This window comes from Gopherus flavomarginatus, chromosome 9, assembly GCF_025201925.1.
Source record: "Gopherus flavomarginatus isolate rGopFla2 chromosome 9, rGopFla2.mat.asm, whole genome shotgun sequence".
In the NCBI taxonomy this organism is placed as follows: domain Eukaryota; kingdom Metazoa; phylum Chordata; order Testudines; family Testudinidae; genus Gopherus; species Gopherus flavomarginatus.
Genome location: NC_066625.1, coordinates 7,459,841 through 7,473,169, shown reverse-complemented (window position 1 = coordinate 7,473,169; position 13,329 = coordinate 7,459,841). Strand labels below are relative to the sequence as shown.

General features: G+C 43.0%; 1 protein-coding gene across 4 annotated transcripts in view; it reads right to left on the bottom strand.

The window, feature by feature from the left end:
* The window catches only part of TOM1L2 (target of myb1 like 2 membrane trafficking protein), a 62,400-nt gene that overhangs the window by 3,837 nt on the left and 45,234 nt on the right, over window positions 1-13,329 (bottom strand). For 2 of the 4 annotated variants that reach the window (XM_050967871.1, XM_050967873.1), the window contains exons 11-14: window positions 12,373-12,490; window positions 9,569-9,644; window positions 7,057-7,122; window positions 868-927 (exon numbers count right to left, since the gene is read on the bottom strand). In XM_050967871.1, the coding sequence (XP_050823828.1) occupies window positions 868-927; window positions 7,057-7,122; window positions 9,569-9,644; window positions 12,373-12,490 (320 nt within the window). The remainder of the gene's footprint in view (window positions 1-867; window positions 928-7,056; window positions 7,123-9,568; window positions 9,645-12,372; window positions 12,491-13,329) is intronic. The other 2 variants (XM_050967872.1, XM_050967874.1) reach the window with 2 other exon arrangements.

Genomic DNA, 13,329 nt, shown 5'->3' with positions numbered 1-13,329 from the left:
GTAAGGTGTAAGCATCATTCTATTGTACAGAAGTTTTTTTAATGAGCATGTAGCCAAGGCTTAGTGTATAACGCTATTGTTTGCTCTACCGTGTCCATCAACTGAGCTGTACTGATGTTACTTCCCTGAAGTATTCCGTGACAAGGCCTAGTCATGTACTTTGGGCTCCCTTGAACTGGGGAACAGGAGGCTGAACTAAACATTTGTCGAAATAGGGAAAAGCAAAAAACAGCAGAGAAACTCCCCCTTCCCTCCCTCAGTGAAGTTTCAAGATTGTAAAATGACACTAGCCAAAAGAAGAGGGGTGCAGGGGAAGAGAACAAACATTTAAAAGTTCTTGAAAGTGTGCCACTGCTGTCAAAGCAATTTAAATGGAGACAGGTAAGATTTACTGTTTAACTGTAAAGAACCTAGGCCCGATTCAGCAGTCCAGCTATTCAGCATAGCACTTGAGCATAGATTTAAAATTAAGCATGTGCTTAAATCCCAATGACTTTATAGGCCTTAAGCATGTGCTTAAATACTGTGTTAAATAAAGCTGGACTTCAGCATGTGCTTAAAGGCTTTCCTTAATTGGGCTCCTTAAATCCAAATTCCTGACAATCATACCACCTCTGTGACACTGAGAATGGAGACGTGAAAATACAACGGCAGCTCAGAAACATGTTTTGGATGAGGTGACTGCAAATAGCAACTATAAGTCCATGTACTTACTGATCTCCTTCCCTGGGGAAGGACCCAAAGATATGCTTTATACGGTGTCATTCCCTCCCACAGAGCAGCACCAATAGTTTGCATTAAAAGTTATGCATATGCACAAGTGCTACTTCCTACATGAAAAACAAAATATAAAAAGTCAAGTCTCACCAAGTCGGTACTGAGCCACTCCTCAATGTCATCCATGACAGAGGACTGTGCAACGGGGATCTATGGAGTGCAGCAAGAGACACAGCAAGGCAGGCAAAACCAAAATACATCCACAATCATGGCCACAGAATGATGGAAAATGTCAGAAATAAGATGGAAAAAATCAAAACAAAACAAAAAAACCACAAAATAAGCTGAGATGCATTGAAAAAGCAACAAAATACAAATAGCACGCAAATAAAGCAACACTTATAGGTCAATTATGAACAGTGAGGCTAACAAAACCAAAACAAAAGATTATGGAGAATGTGACCAGATGTGAGAACTGTTTGATTACATATTAAAGCCATCAATGCGGACTGATGGCTCTAATCTGGATCACGTAACACTTTCCAGGATAGAATATTGGATATGGATTACATTTTGAAATACTGAACTTCAGAACCATGTCCCCCCCACCCCCCACTTTTTTTTTTTTAAATGGACATTAACCATTGTCTAAGGTTAGTAACAAACATAACAAAGGGGCTCAAATACTGCAGTCTTCCCACAGGCAAATGAAGCCAATTTGATCAGTCCTTCCAGAGAGAACATAAACCAGAATGACCAAATTGAGGATAAACTCTTCAGAATCAAAAGTAAATTATACTAAAATGTTTCTTCCACAGGAGAGTCTCCACAAATCTTACTAAGGTAGTTTGCCTAAAGAGGACTCTCTTCATTGTTTATGAATAGGTAGGAAGACAGCCGTAGAGTCATAGAATATCAGGGTTGGAAGGGACTTCAGGAACTCATCTAGTCCAACCTGCTGTTCAAAGCAGGACCAATACCCAACTAAATCCCCAAATTGCCCCCTCAAGGATTGAACTCACAACCCTGGGTTTAGCAGGCCAATGCTCAAACCACTGAGCTGTCACACTTTATGATAAAAGCCACCATCTCCTGCTTTGTAATGGTTACGGACGTGGATCTGAGCCGTAACAATGTTATGAATACTTGGATGTAACTGTTGTATTGATGCTGCGTATAACTGGTCAGCAAGGGGAAGTTCTTGTACACTGGGCTCTTAGAAGTTCCTGTAGGACTGTATGGATCTAACTTAACAGAGGGGCTGTGGAAAGAGCAAACAGGAAAGTAACACAACAGACTTAAAATAAGGACAGCCCAGCATGCACTTGTAAGACACTGGCATGTTGCAGGCTCTAAGCTGAAGTGGCACAGCTGTTCTGTCAGGCAGGGAGACTAAACACTAAACACAGCCTTTGGAGGAAATGAAGGGGGTGAGTTGCCAGGGGCTGTCCAGGAAGAGGTCACTAAGCTGGGGAGACAAGGTGACAGAGCAAAGCTCCATGGAAGAGGCTCAGGGAAGTTAGTTTTACCATCATCCACACAGGGATCCTGGTAGAACAGCTGGTAAACTAGGCCCAGTCTGAGAGTGAGAGAATCATGTGATTCCACCCAGAGACAGGTGATGGCTAGAGGGCTGAGGCCAGGGTGCACTTGACCGAACCAGGAGGGAGCAGAGATGCAGTTTGCCCAGTAACTGACATAGTAATGATATGAAGATCCTGAACACCACAGAAGTACTTGCCGTTTTGATTGGAATAGGCCAGATTTCTGTGCAAGACAAGTCTCCCTTTACAATTTGCAAGGATAAATTGGATCGTGCATGTATGATGCTGAAGGCAGTGGTTCCAAGTTGCTCAGAACTAGCTACAGGGAGAGAGATCCTGTAGACAGTTTTTGACTTGCTAGCCTCCACGAATAAGTTGTGTCTTGCAGAGCTGACTAGTTGGTTTAATAGCTGTGGAGATTACTGACTTCAGACACGAGCCCCAGCCATGCAATTATTCAGCCAGCAGCAATTTAAAAACCATCCTTGGAGTTTTAAACTACTGTCTCGCTTTCTCATGTATTTATGAGGCCCCTATGATGTTTTGTTTTAAAGGAGGGTTATTTTATAAAGCTATTGCAATACATTTTTTTCAAAAGTCTACATACAAACAGAAAATGGGAATTAACCTATAAAACAATCAAGCAACATTAAGAATAGACTTCAGTTCAAAAACTAAGGATGGATTGTTAAGATTTCTTTGCGATTTTGTAGGGTTTTTCGAAAATTAGTGAGATCACTTGGACAATCGGGAAAAATGAAAAAGGAGGGGTAAGAGAACAGAGGATGAACCTTCAAGCCATAAAATCCAAGGAAACTTGGAATTAAAGTTAGACACCATTATTTAAAGGAAGTTTTTGTTTGTGGTTTCATCAGCAATAAAGACCCCACCAAAGAAATACTGCCAAACCATTTCCTTAGTGCTGATAACATCCAATATTCTACCCTTAAAAAGGCCCTGCAGTGTTGTTAACAACATAAATTATGTTTCTACTCAATAGGATCCCACTGGAAAAGAATCAGGTATGAAATGACACCTCGAGTCTCTAGGTGAACTCGTTAATGCTCTTCGAATGTCTGTCCAACAAGGTTCATACTACTTGTTGCTAGACTACAGCCTTGTACAAGCTTAGCTAACTCTATTCCTTTCTGGATATTTAATACAACTGACATCAATACTTGCTTAGCTGCTATTCATTTCTTCCCTCGCTTGGTGATCAAAAATTCTTCGTATGATATATTATGGTAGCAGCAGAGCTCTAAGGCACGTGTGATGACACCTACTTCAGAGGAAGCCTTCAATCTTGTCTTTTTAAAGCTGCAGTGACCCTCACGCAGCTAAAGTGTATCCTAATGTTAAACAATTTAATTGGCTACTTGATTGTCTGCAACTTGTAACTGTGTGTGTTTACTGCATATACGGCAGCGGAGGTTTTAACTCATGTATGTTCAGTAACACAGCCTGTTGTGCCGGAGCCGTTGTAAATAAGATGCAACATCTTATGGGTCGGGCAAGCCCAGGCAGTTGAAGCCATCATGGGTACAGGGAATTAGCCTTTTCAGAATATTGTAGGAAGCACTTTACAGAATCCCTGGAAAAGTGACAGTGAAATGACAGACAATGAGCTTGACATTGTCTTCAGAAGGAAGTGACTCAACTGGCCCTGTGTGTACTGAGGACGGGGAGAGGGATCCTGCTGCTAAGGGAAATAAAGATCTCCAAAAACTCTGGCTGAGGGAGTTCATCTGGGCACGTCTGAAGCTGTTTTCACCAAAAATTTATTTTCCTAGCTCTCCCCTTCCCCTGCCAGCTTCGTGTCTTTTAGCACGCGCCGCAGAGAGCAGTTTGTTTTAGCTTTAGGTGAACTCTGGTTTGATTTTTTAACCCAAACAATTTGGCTACTGACCTGCTGGCAACAGTAGTGGTTTTGAATTGTAAAGTAGAGCGGGTGGCTTATGCCATGTAAGATTTTGACTTACGTAACAGGCACCCCGCTGGCATGCTGCTAGGTAGCGTGTAGATAACTCAGACAAACCAACATCTTCATTACACTTTGGCAGCTGTTCAAATCTAGGAGACACACACTGGAACTACGTTCACTAAAGTATTGTTGCCCTAACTATAGTCAGAGCCGGTGGTAGGTGTAAGCAGACTAAGCAAATGCTTAGGACCCCAAGCAGCTCAAGTATGTGTTGCATGGGTGGTCCCCCAAATTATTCCTGCCTGGTGCCCCCAATGGGCTAGCACCATAAGCAGGGGAAAATAGCGCAAAGTTCTCTAGAACAGTGTGCACAGAGTCCTAGAGTGAACTTCTTATGCATGTGGGGATGGTGCTGGGGGATGGCACAAAGAGGGTCAGGGAGAGAGAGGGGGGAAGGAACGAAACCTAAATTAAGGCTGCCACAGTTTGGAAAAAAGGCAACCCCAAGTGCCGGTTCATGAAAAGTTTAAATGATGCTCTGGCACCTTTTAAAAACCTCCCTTTTAACATCCCTAACATTGCACAGACACAGTTGAGAGGTGTGTCAATATCATCCCTCTTTTCCATATCTCAGCAGTACAAAACGTTTCCAAAGAATTTCAACACAGAGCAGTTCAGGACTAGGATGCTAGTTATTCCATTTACACTGTAAATACTACAAAGTGGGATTAATAAATATGGTTAAGAACGACAGCTGATTGAGAGAAACTGAGTTAATCATTAGTCCTGTTTTATTGTAGGGATATAATACGAACAAGGGTGAGCACCTTGTGAGGGCAGAAACTGGCACCTTGTTCATACTAGGGCAGCCAGATCCCCTCCCAAACCTGTGTGCCTCCATGAATGCTGCAGTATCCTTTTTTCCAGGCTGAATAACCACAAGCCAATAAGCAGATATTGTGTTTGGGTTTTTAATAAGGCAGTGGCCTGAGTGGACTGAACAGCAGGGGCACCAATTTCATGCTTCCCTGCACTTGTAAACAGTGGAAGAGCAAACATGGGGAACTAACTCAATCACAGGATTATTCATAATGGATGAGCCTCAAACAAAATGGAATAGATCATCAGTGGCTGCTACAGCTCCACAGACCAGCCAGCGTCACAGGGAACTGCTACCAAAGGCATCGGTGGAGAAGCAGGTTCCATTCCTTTTACGGCTCTTTCAAGCTTATATTAGTAATTGTGGGTCTGACAAACACTGGGAACCACAGTTCCATTTCAAAGTTAGGTGCACACAACTGGGCACATAGAGTGCCCCTGACACACACACAGAGAACCCAGCATGCACTCAGGCATTTGCAAATGAATGTGACCAAGTCAGGCAACTTACTGGCTATGTAAATACCCTAATATCCGATTGCTGTGTTTCCACTGGGCACTGGCATGCATGTTTTAGGCAACGTGCAGTTTCACACACCTCACTTAAAAACCTGGGCTTATGTTATATTCTTCCATTTAGCATCCATCAATTTCATTTAATTGATGTGTTTTGATGCCCTACACCCTTTACTTTCCAGACCTTAATTTTTCTCCCAATATGTCCCCTTTAGGATGGGATCTTCAAAGGCCCCTCCAGGAGTTCGGTGCCCCACTGAATTTCACTAGGAATTGGATACCCAGCCCCTGTAAGCTCTTTTGATAGTCCCAGCTCTAAAGCTTAATAGTAAAAAGCCTCAGCTTGCTTCCAAAAAAAATCCCCCTTCTTCCCACTCGCCCCCCTGAAAAAAAAAATCTAAGCCAAACACATACCTGCAAACCTGTAATAAGTCTCATGTCAGGAATTTGACCACTCCTCCTAAAGATGTGTGTGTTTGTATCTGAAAGAAGGTCACAACAGTATTGCAACCTCAAACATTAAAAAATGAGTCAGTCCCTCTCCTCCCACCCGGAATCGAGACTGGCTTAAAAATGAGTTATTTTAAAACAGTTGTTGGGTTCTCTTTATTTCCCTCTGGTTTCTGAGCCTTTAAGGTGCACTCAGGTCACACTTTCAAACTTTTCATCATAAGCATCAGAGCACAGAACTATTATTTAAATGAATGCGGAGATTCTCAACTGCTCAGCTGTCTCCAAGACGTGATGCTTAAAGTAAAACACCAGTATTACCAGACTCACAATAAAACTGCCAGAGTTGGAAACACTGCACCAGGTCCTCCCAATAAAGTCCACTCCTGAAAGCCTTAATGCAGGAAATATTCCTTAATGGGACATTTGCCAGTACCAATGGAACATATCAATCCAGCTAGCATACTGAGGCTCTCTTGTTTTAGAACAAGCAGAAAAAGAGAAGGACATAGAGAAGTACCCTTCTCCTATGCTACTCAATCCAATTAGGTTTGATTCTGCAAACTCCATGGTGAGCTCAGCACATGAAGTTAAGTGCCACAGGAGTGGGCTGCTATTAAAGGAGCCTAGAAGATGACCCATCCCTGAATTAAATACACGCAGCTTGTGTTTATGCTTGAAAAGTGGATACTGCATATATAAATCAAGACAGTAAAAGGAACTAACAGGATCCCCAGCCCTGTTTTGAAGGTGAATATGGACAGTAGAAACTGTTACACCTGGGGCCAACAAGAGACTTATGGGGCTGGAGGTCTCTGGGCAATATAAAAATGAATTTTGGGAGACCTACCCCCTGAATATTAATCTTTCCCCATCCCCTAGACAATTATACAGGTGGGGAATAAAATCCCTGTACTGTCTGATTTGGGGTAGTTCAGCAGGTTGTGGGAGAGGTAAACACAGGATGGTTATTCTACAGAAGGAACGGGAGTGGGGAACAGGGTTCATTTTAATTGGTGAAATCCTCACCATTCCTTGTGTAATTAGCCACTTGTCTATGGGCTCCATGTCTGAGCTCCCACCTTTACCTCTCCTCTGTGTTGAGAGCAGAAATGTCCATAAAGAAAGAAACCACAGCAACACCCGTGATAAGGTAATAATACAGCAGCGGTACAATAGAAGCATATACTACACATAGGGTCCTTTCTGGTAATGCCCACTTAAAAACACCACCCGCTTCTGTCACCCTTCTGTGCGATCTGTACATCAGGAACAGCAGTCCTGGCCTCTTGCCTGCCTTTGAGTAGGTTAGAGAACTAACCATTTCTAAGTGAGGCTGACATTTCTATTTTTCTTAAAAGTCGTCAGGTTGTAGACAAGACGACTCAGAAATCTGTTGGACCTCACAAAAATCCCTAAGTTTAAGACATTCTGGGACTTCCCTTTTTGGAGGTTATAATTCACAGCAAACATTATTTCTCCTCCAATTTTTCTTGGTCTCCAGACAGACTGTCCAGGCTTAGTCTGGCAATGCCAACCTTATGAAGGACATGATGATAGTGACCAGGGGAGAGCAAATAATCCAAGCTGGATGAAATGTTTTGGCAGTCTTTCAAAATGCACATCTTTAAGGGCTTCACAGTTTAAGGGGACCAACACCATAACATCTCATTTCAGGAGTTGGGCTGGAGAACGGATCATAAGGTGGGAACACTCCGTCTTCTCAACTTCTCCACAGTGTGGATAACAAAGATTATCTCATGGGCACTGCCCTTCCCAGTTGCCATCCTGCAACATCTCAGTGGCAACTACAGCAATTCCCAACATGGAAAGGTAAAAGTAATATATTTTTAGCTGTCATCATATGATTTAGCAGCTGGAAACGAGGATAGTCAACTGGCTATGACCAGCCATCTCTCCATGGACCACCATTTGAGAACGACTGAACTACTTCAGTTTGATGAGAAGAATTTTAATGTAAGAAAACCTCATTAAAATGAGAAGAATGTGCTGTAATAGGCTTTTGCCCCTCCCTGGATGCCCTATAAGTGAAACATCCTTCAGTTAAGCCTTCTGTCCTAATTAAACCACACATTAGTTTATAGAGAACAAGAAGCTACCAACAACTTTACTCTTATTACACCAACAGGGGTTGATAACTTCTAGACGTTATTAGCATTTTTATCACCTCTAAGTAGCAGTGCCCAACAGCCTTGCATCATTTTGTAAAATGTATTTTGTCTCCTAGCTATTCAGGGTTTACGTTTCCTCCCAGACAAGCAGTGCCCATGTTAACCAATCATAAAATGGGCTATTTTGACTACGTGGTACAGTCATTGGAACATCTGAAAAGAGGGTGAAGATCTGAGCTGTTATGACATCCCACAGCCCAAAGTTCAATAGTCCAGGAGAGTGACTGCTTTCAAATACTTTGACCAGTCAGATTAGTTCAGACATGGTCCTTTGAACTGACAATGCTTCAGGCAGAGTAACAGCTACACTGGTGTGAGTGACAGGTGGCAGAAGTACCTGAAGCAGGCATAAAATAAGAACAAGATTGCTAATCCCTTAGCCACTAGTGGAATAGAGCCCCCATTGCCAAGGGCTTGTGTCTCACGTCAGCACTCACCACTGGTAATTCCAAAGTTAGCCAGCAACAAAGAAGGAATTAAAGATTCTGTTCTCAATAGTCTAAGTGGCAGCTGGGCACACCTGGCCTGACTCACCCACAAACATTCATTCCCATTTCTCACTGGCTCAGAGTGAAAGTTCGCTGGGCTGGCCAGATGCCTCAATGTATTGCAACCTGCCAGCATGTGAGAGAATCGAGAAGGGATCAACATGGGATGAGGAGATGCAACTCAGCTGATGGAGAAGGATGTGTGCTGCGTTGGCTCTGCCTCGCTCCCTAGTGGTCAATACAGAGCCAGGTTAGGAGGAGGCTCTGAACTCTTTCAGCCATCACTAGACTTATACTGACAACTACGAGAGTACAAAGGTAAAAAGGGGTTAAGGGAATATCTGAGCATTTCACTTGCTCCTTACTCAGCTCACATCTTTAGATAGGGCTGGCCAAAGGAGTCCTCAGCATGATATCTCGCTCTAAGTCACCACTATCTAGTTTGTTATGACTTCAGACAGATTGTGTTCCTTCTGAACAACTCTCTTAACTTTCACAGACAAGAATTAATCAGCGTTCATAGAAAGTTACCCACACTCAATTCTGCAGCAGCTCCTCCCTGAAAGCTAGACATCCAGGCAGACTGCAAGATTACAGAAGCATTCACCCACTATGCTGATTACACTAAGTTTCTCCTTAGGAATGGTTACAAAGCAAGTATGTGCTCTTTTGATATTTCTTTCAAAATGGCCCTCACTGGCATCCACACTAAATGCACTGGACAATGCTACCTTCCGAATCATTGGTGGGATACCAAATGAAAAGTTTAATTCAGAGACAGATGCAGCATTACATGTCACGCTCCCAGCTTTGTGCTGGAGTGCTTGTTTCAGAGGGCAGTAATTCAGAGCAATGACGTACCCCTCCTGTGTTCTGTTTTCGAACATCCAGAGCAGATGCCAGTCCTTTAACAGCCTGTGGATCCTCATATGTCACACTGAAACAAAGGAACAAACAGAACCAATGCAAATCCAGCTGTCATTGAATGCCAGGACAAATGCATTAGGCACTGATCTATTAGTCTGCCTTTTGTTTTATTTGAGACTAGCATGGAGCATATCATGTTTATGAGTGCAGTAGGTGCCTCTCAGTACAGATAAAAATACATTCTCTGACCCGAGGAGATTACAAATGGATTTCAGATATGATGCAACATGTGATGTGTAAGAGAGAGAGTAGGGAGTGAGGGGGAGGCAGGACAGGCATCAAATATGATTACCAAGTTACTCACTGAAGGCTAGGGCACAGCACAATGGAGCAAAGAGTTTTTTGTTTTTTTTTGGGGGGGGTGTTGAGACAGAATGAGATTTAAATAGGCAAGTTTCTTACAGTCATCATGGTAAAAGTGAGCCTTCAGGTGGCTATGGAGGTCAGCTCAGAAAGGGCATTCCAAACGCACAGGACAGCACAGAAGAATGCCTGAAGGTGATTGGGAAGAAGCAGGCACATGGGGCTTCGAAGCTGTCATCAATGGTAGAGCAGGGAGGCACAAAATGCTGGGACTGGATAGAGAGCACTTAAGTTTCTATGAAGCCTTAAAAGATGGTGACAAGAAGCTTGAACATGATGTGAAGGGGGAGCCAGTGGAGGGAAGGGGAGATATGACCTCATCAGACAATGGGTAGGGAAGAAGGTCCTACCAGTTATGGGGAGGTCATGATGGAGGTGGCCTCAGTAATCAATAAGTGGTATAAGGAAACAAAGATGCAGGAAAACCCACAAGCTCAGTTCACCAGATCCGCTGCCTGTTTACTGGATATTTAAAAAGATAAGCAAAGTTGCTATTGAAAAGGATCATAACCATAGTTATTAAGCTAAGGGAGCACTACCCAGCACTTCTCCTTCAAGCACAAGGGCTAGCAAATCGACTCTCTCAAGCAGATACCAACACCCACCTTTAAATTAGCCACTGGGTGGTGCTACGTGCCTGACTTGATGAAACACCTCTCCCTGGCATGCCTTCTTCTAACAGCCTGAGGGCCTGTGATCCACAATCTCTGCCTTAACAATGAGTAGTCCTTGTGGCACCTCTCTGCATTGTTTCTGCAGCAGAATAAGCTACAGCCAAGTGTTTAGGGAGTTGCTTCACTCTATTTTAACAGCATAAGAGCTAATGAAGGTACAATAATCCTCCCTTCTGAAATGATGGATTTCAGCGTGCTCTTTGCTCCATTACTTCCCATACGGTGGAGATGGAGTTGCAGGCTGAGAAGAGCAGTTTCACGTTTCATTTAGTACAACAGGCATAATGGAAACCATGTAAGGGATCTGGATTTAGATCCCACTATTATGTATTTACCCCAGGCTTAGCACCTCAGTGTGAATTCAGAAACCCTTAGTACTAATTTAGGAACTCTAAATTAAAATGTTCAACTGATCAAATATATTTCTACTACAGCTGGAGCAGCATGGACATCTGTATTTATGGCTGCTTAAGCCCTCCTGCTCTTAAGGACCTTTGAGTTGTAACTTCATAGCTGTGATTTTCCAGGCCTGGTCTCTGCCTGACGAGGATTATTTTTTTGAGAAAATAGGCACAAATATAATGCAGTGGGTAGTTACTGGCTGAGAAAGGTAATTTCTAAGGTGCCTGTCACTGCAGGATATTGGTGCTGTTCCTATTGTGATAGCTGGACTTGCTTCCAATCTCTGATACTACCTGTATCTCCTCGAATTTGAAACCAGGGAGAGCCCTAGAGAAGGGTTACATGGAACAAAAATACTTGACAGTCCTCTTAATGAGCCTCACTTGAGAGAGATAAAAAGCTCTCAGAAGAAGAACGTGGGTTCCTTTTCCATTAAGAATATTCATGCCTATTTAGTGCCTGGAAAGGTGCCTGATCTGCAGCCCTGGAGGCTGAAGTCTTGTTTTCTACAGACTAGATAGAGTGTGGGAACTTCATGATGCCCAGCCAACATACCTTGATCTGGAGCAGCAGGAACCAGCCCTAAGTGTGAGATAGTAATACAGTTCTCAAGCGATAACCTATAGGTGAAAGACTCTAAAGGCATGTCTACACTGCAATTAGACACTGCAGCTGGCCCGTGCCAGCTGATTTGGGCTTGCGGGGCTCAGGCTGCGGGACTATTTAATTGCAGTGCAGACGTTCCAGTTTGGCTGCAGCCTAAGCTCTGGGAACCTCCAATCTTGCAGGGCCCTAGAGCCTGGGCTCCAGGCTGACTGTGATGTCTGCACTGCAAATAAATAGCACCCCAGCCTGAGCCCAACGCAGGTGGCATGGGCCAGCAATGGGTTTTTAACGGCAGTATAGACTTATCCTAAGCCACTGCTAGTCTCCCAAAGTTGACTCTTATGCTTTGATACCTTCAGGGTTATTTAGGAGAGGTTAATTCCCACACCACCACTGTGTAGAAAAATAATTTAAGTGACTTAATTCCTAAGTTTCTAGGTGACTTGAAAATTAGAGGTGAAATGAGATGGCACCTGAAATTACTGAACCAATCTATAGTGGACCTTAGCCTATAAAAGCAACATCTCCACCTACCCAAATAATCCGATGAAATCCAGCAGGAGAAAATTTAGATTAAGTAAAGTCAGTGGACGAAAATCCACATAATTTGAGCTATAAAATCACTTTGATCTGAAGAGGCCTCACATTTTTGTTCCCTAGAATAAAGAGCATTAAAACTAAATGCTAATTTACCTCTTCCGTTGGTCAGCCAAGGAACTGCCTCTTGTCTGCGCAAACATGTCAAAGTCATCTCGAGGGTTACAGTGTTGAAGGGAGCTGAGTGTTCCACTGACGCTGTCTGTGCCCAAGTCTACAAAACAAACAACAAAACAACAGAGTACAGAGCATAAGGGACCAATAGAATAGTGAATTGTGATCAAGTACCAGTCAGGAATACGTAGGATACACAGGAAATCATCATTTACAGTGAAAAGTAGATGAGTCATGATGTTGCACTGAGCACTGATGAAGTGTGTAGGAGACATCCTCTGGGCCCAGTCCACAAGAGGGTTGAAACTGTACTAGCCACAGTCCTGTTTATACATGGTAGCTGCTAGCAGAGTTTTTACTCTGAGTAGCATAGAGAGAGATTTCCCATCTCTCAAGAACCATGATATAGACTATACCACCTAAGTAGTACAAAAGCTGCTTTCTCTCCTCTCACCCCCCAGTTTTGTTATGTTTCTGAGAACCCAGGCAGGGAGAGAATGAGGAAAAAGAAACGCAGGAAAGTGAGGAGATGAAGAAAGTTAATGGAATGAGAGAAAATCATTTGCATTTTTCTGTATTATGAATTTGCACTGAGATTCAATTGGTTTCATATGGTTCTGTCAGTGATAAGGGAGCAATCACAGCCACATAGCTAATTTAAAACAATTATCATAGATTCATAGATGATAAAGCCAGAATGGACTCCTGGGACATCTAGTCTGACTTCCTGTGTAACACAGGGCAAAGGACTTTCCAGAATTAATTCCCTGTTTGAACTAGAGCCTCTCTCTTGGAAAAGCATCCAATCTCGATTTAAAAATTGCCAGTGATGGTGAAATCTGCCATAACTCTTATTAAGTTGTTCCAATGGTTAATTAGCCTGTTAAAAATGTGTGCATTATTTTCAGTGTGCATTTACCTACATCCTTCTTGAATTGT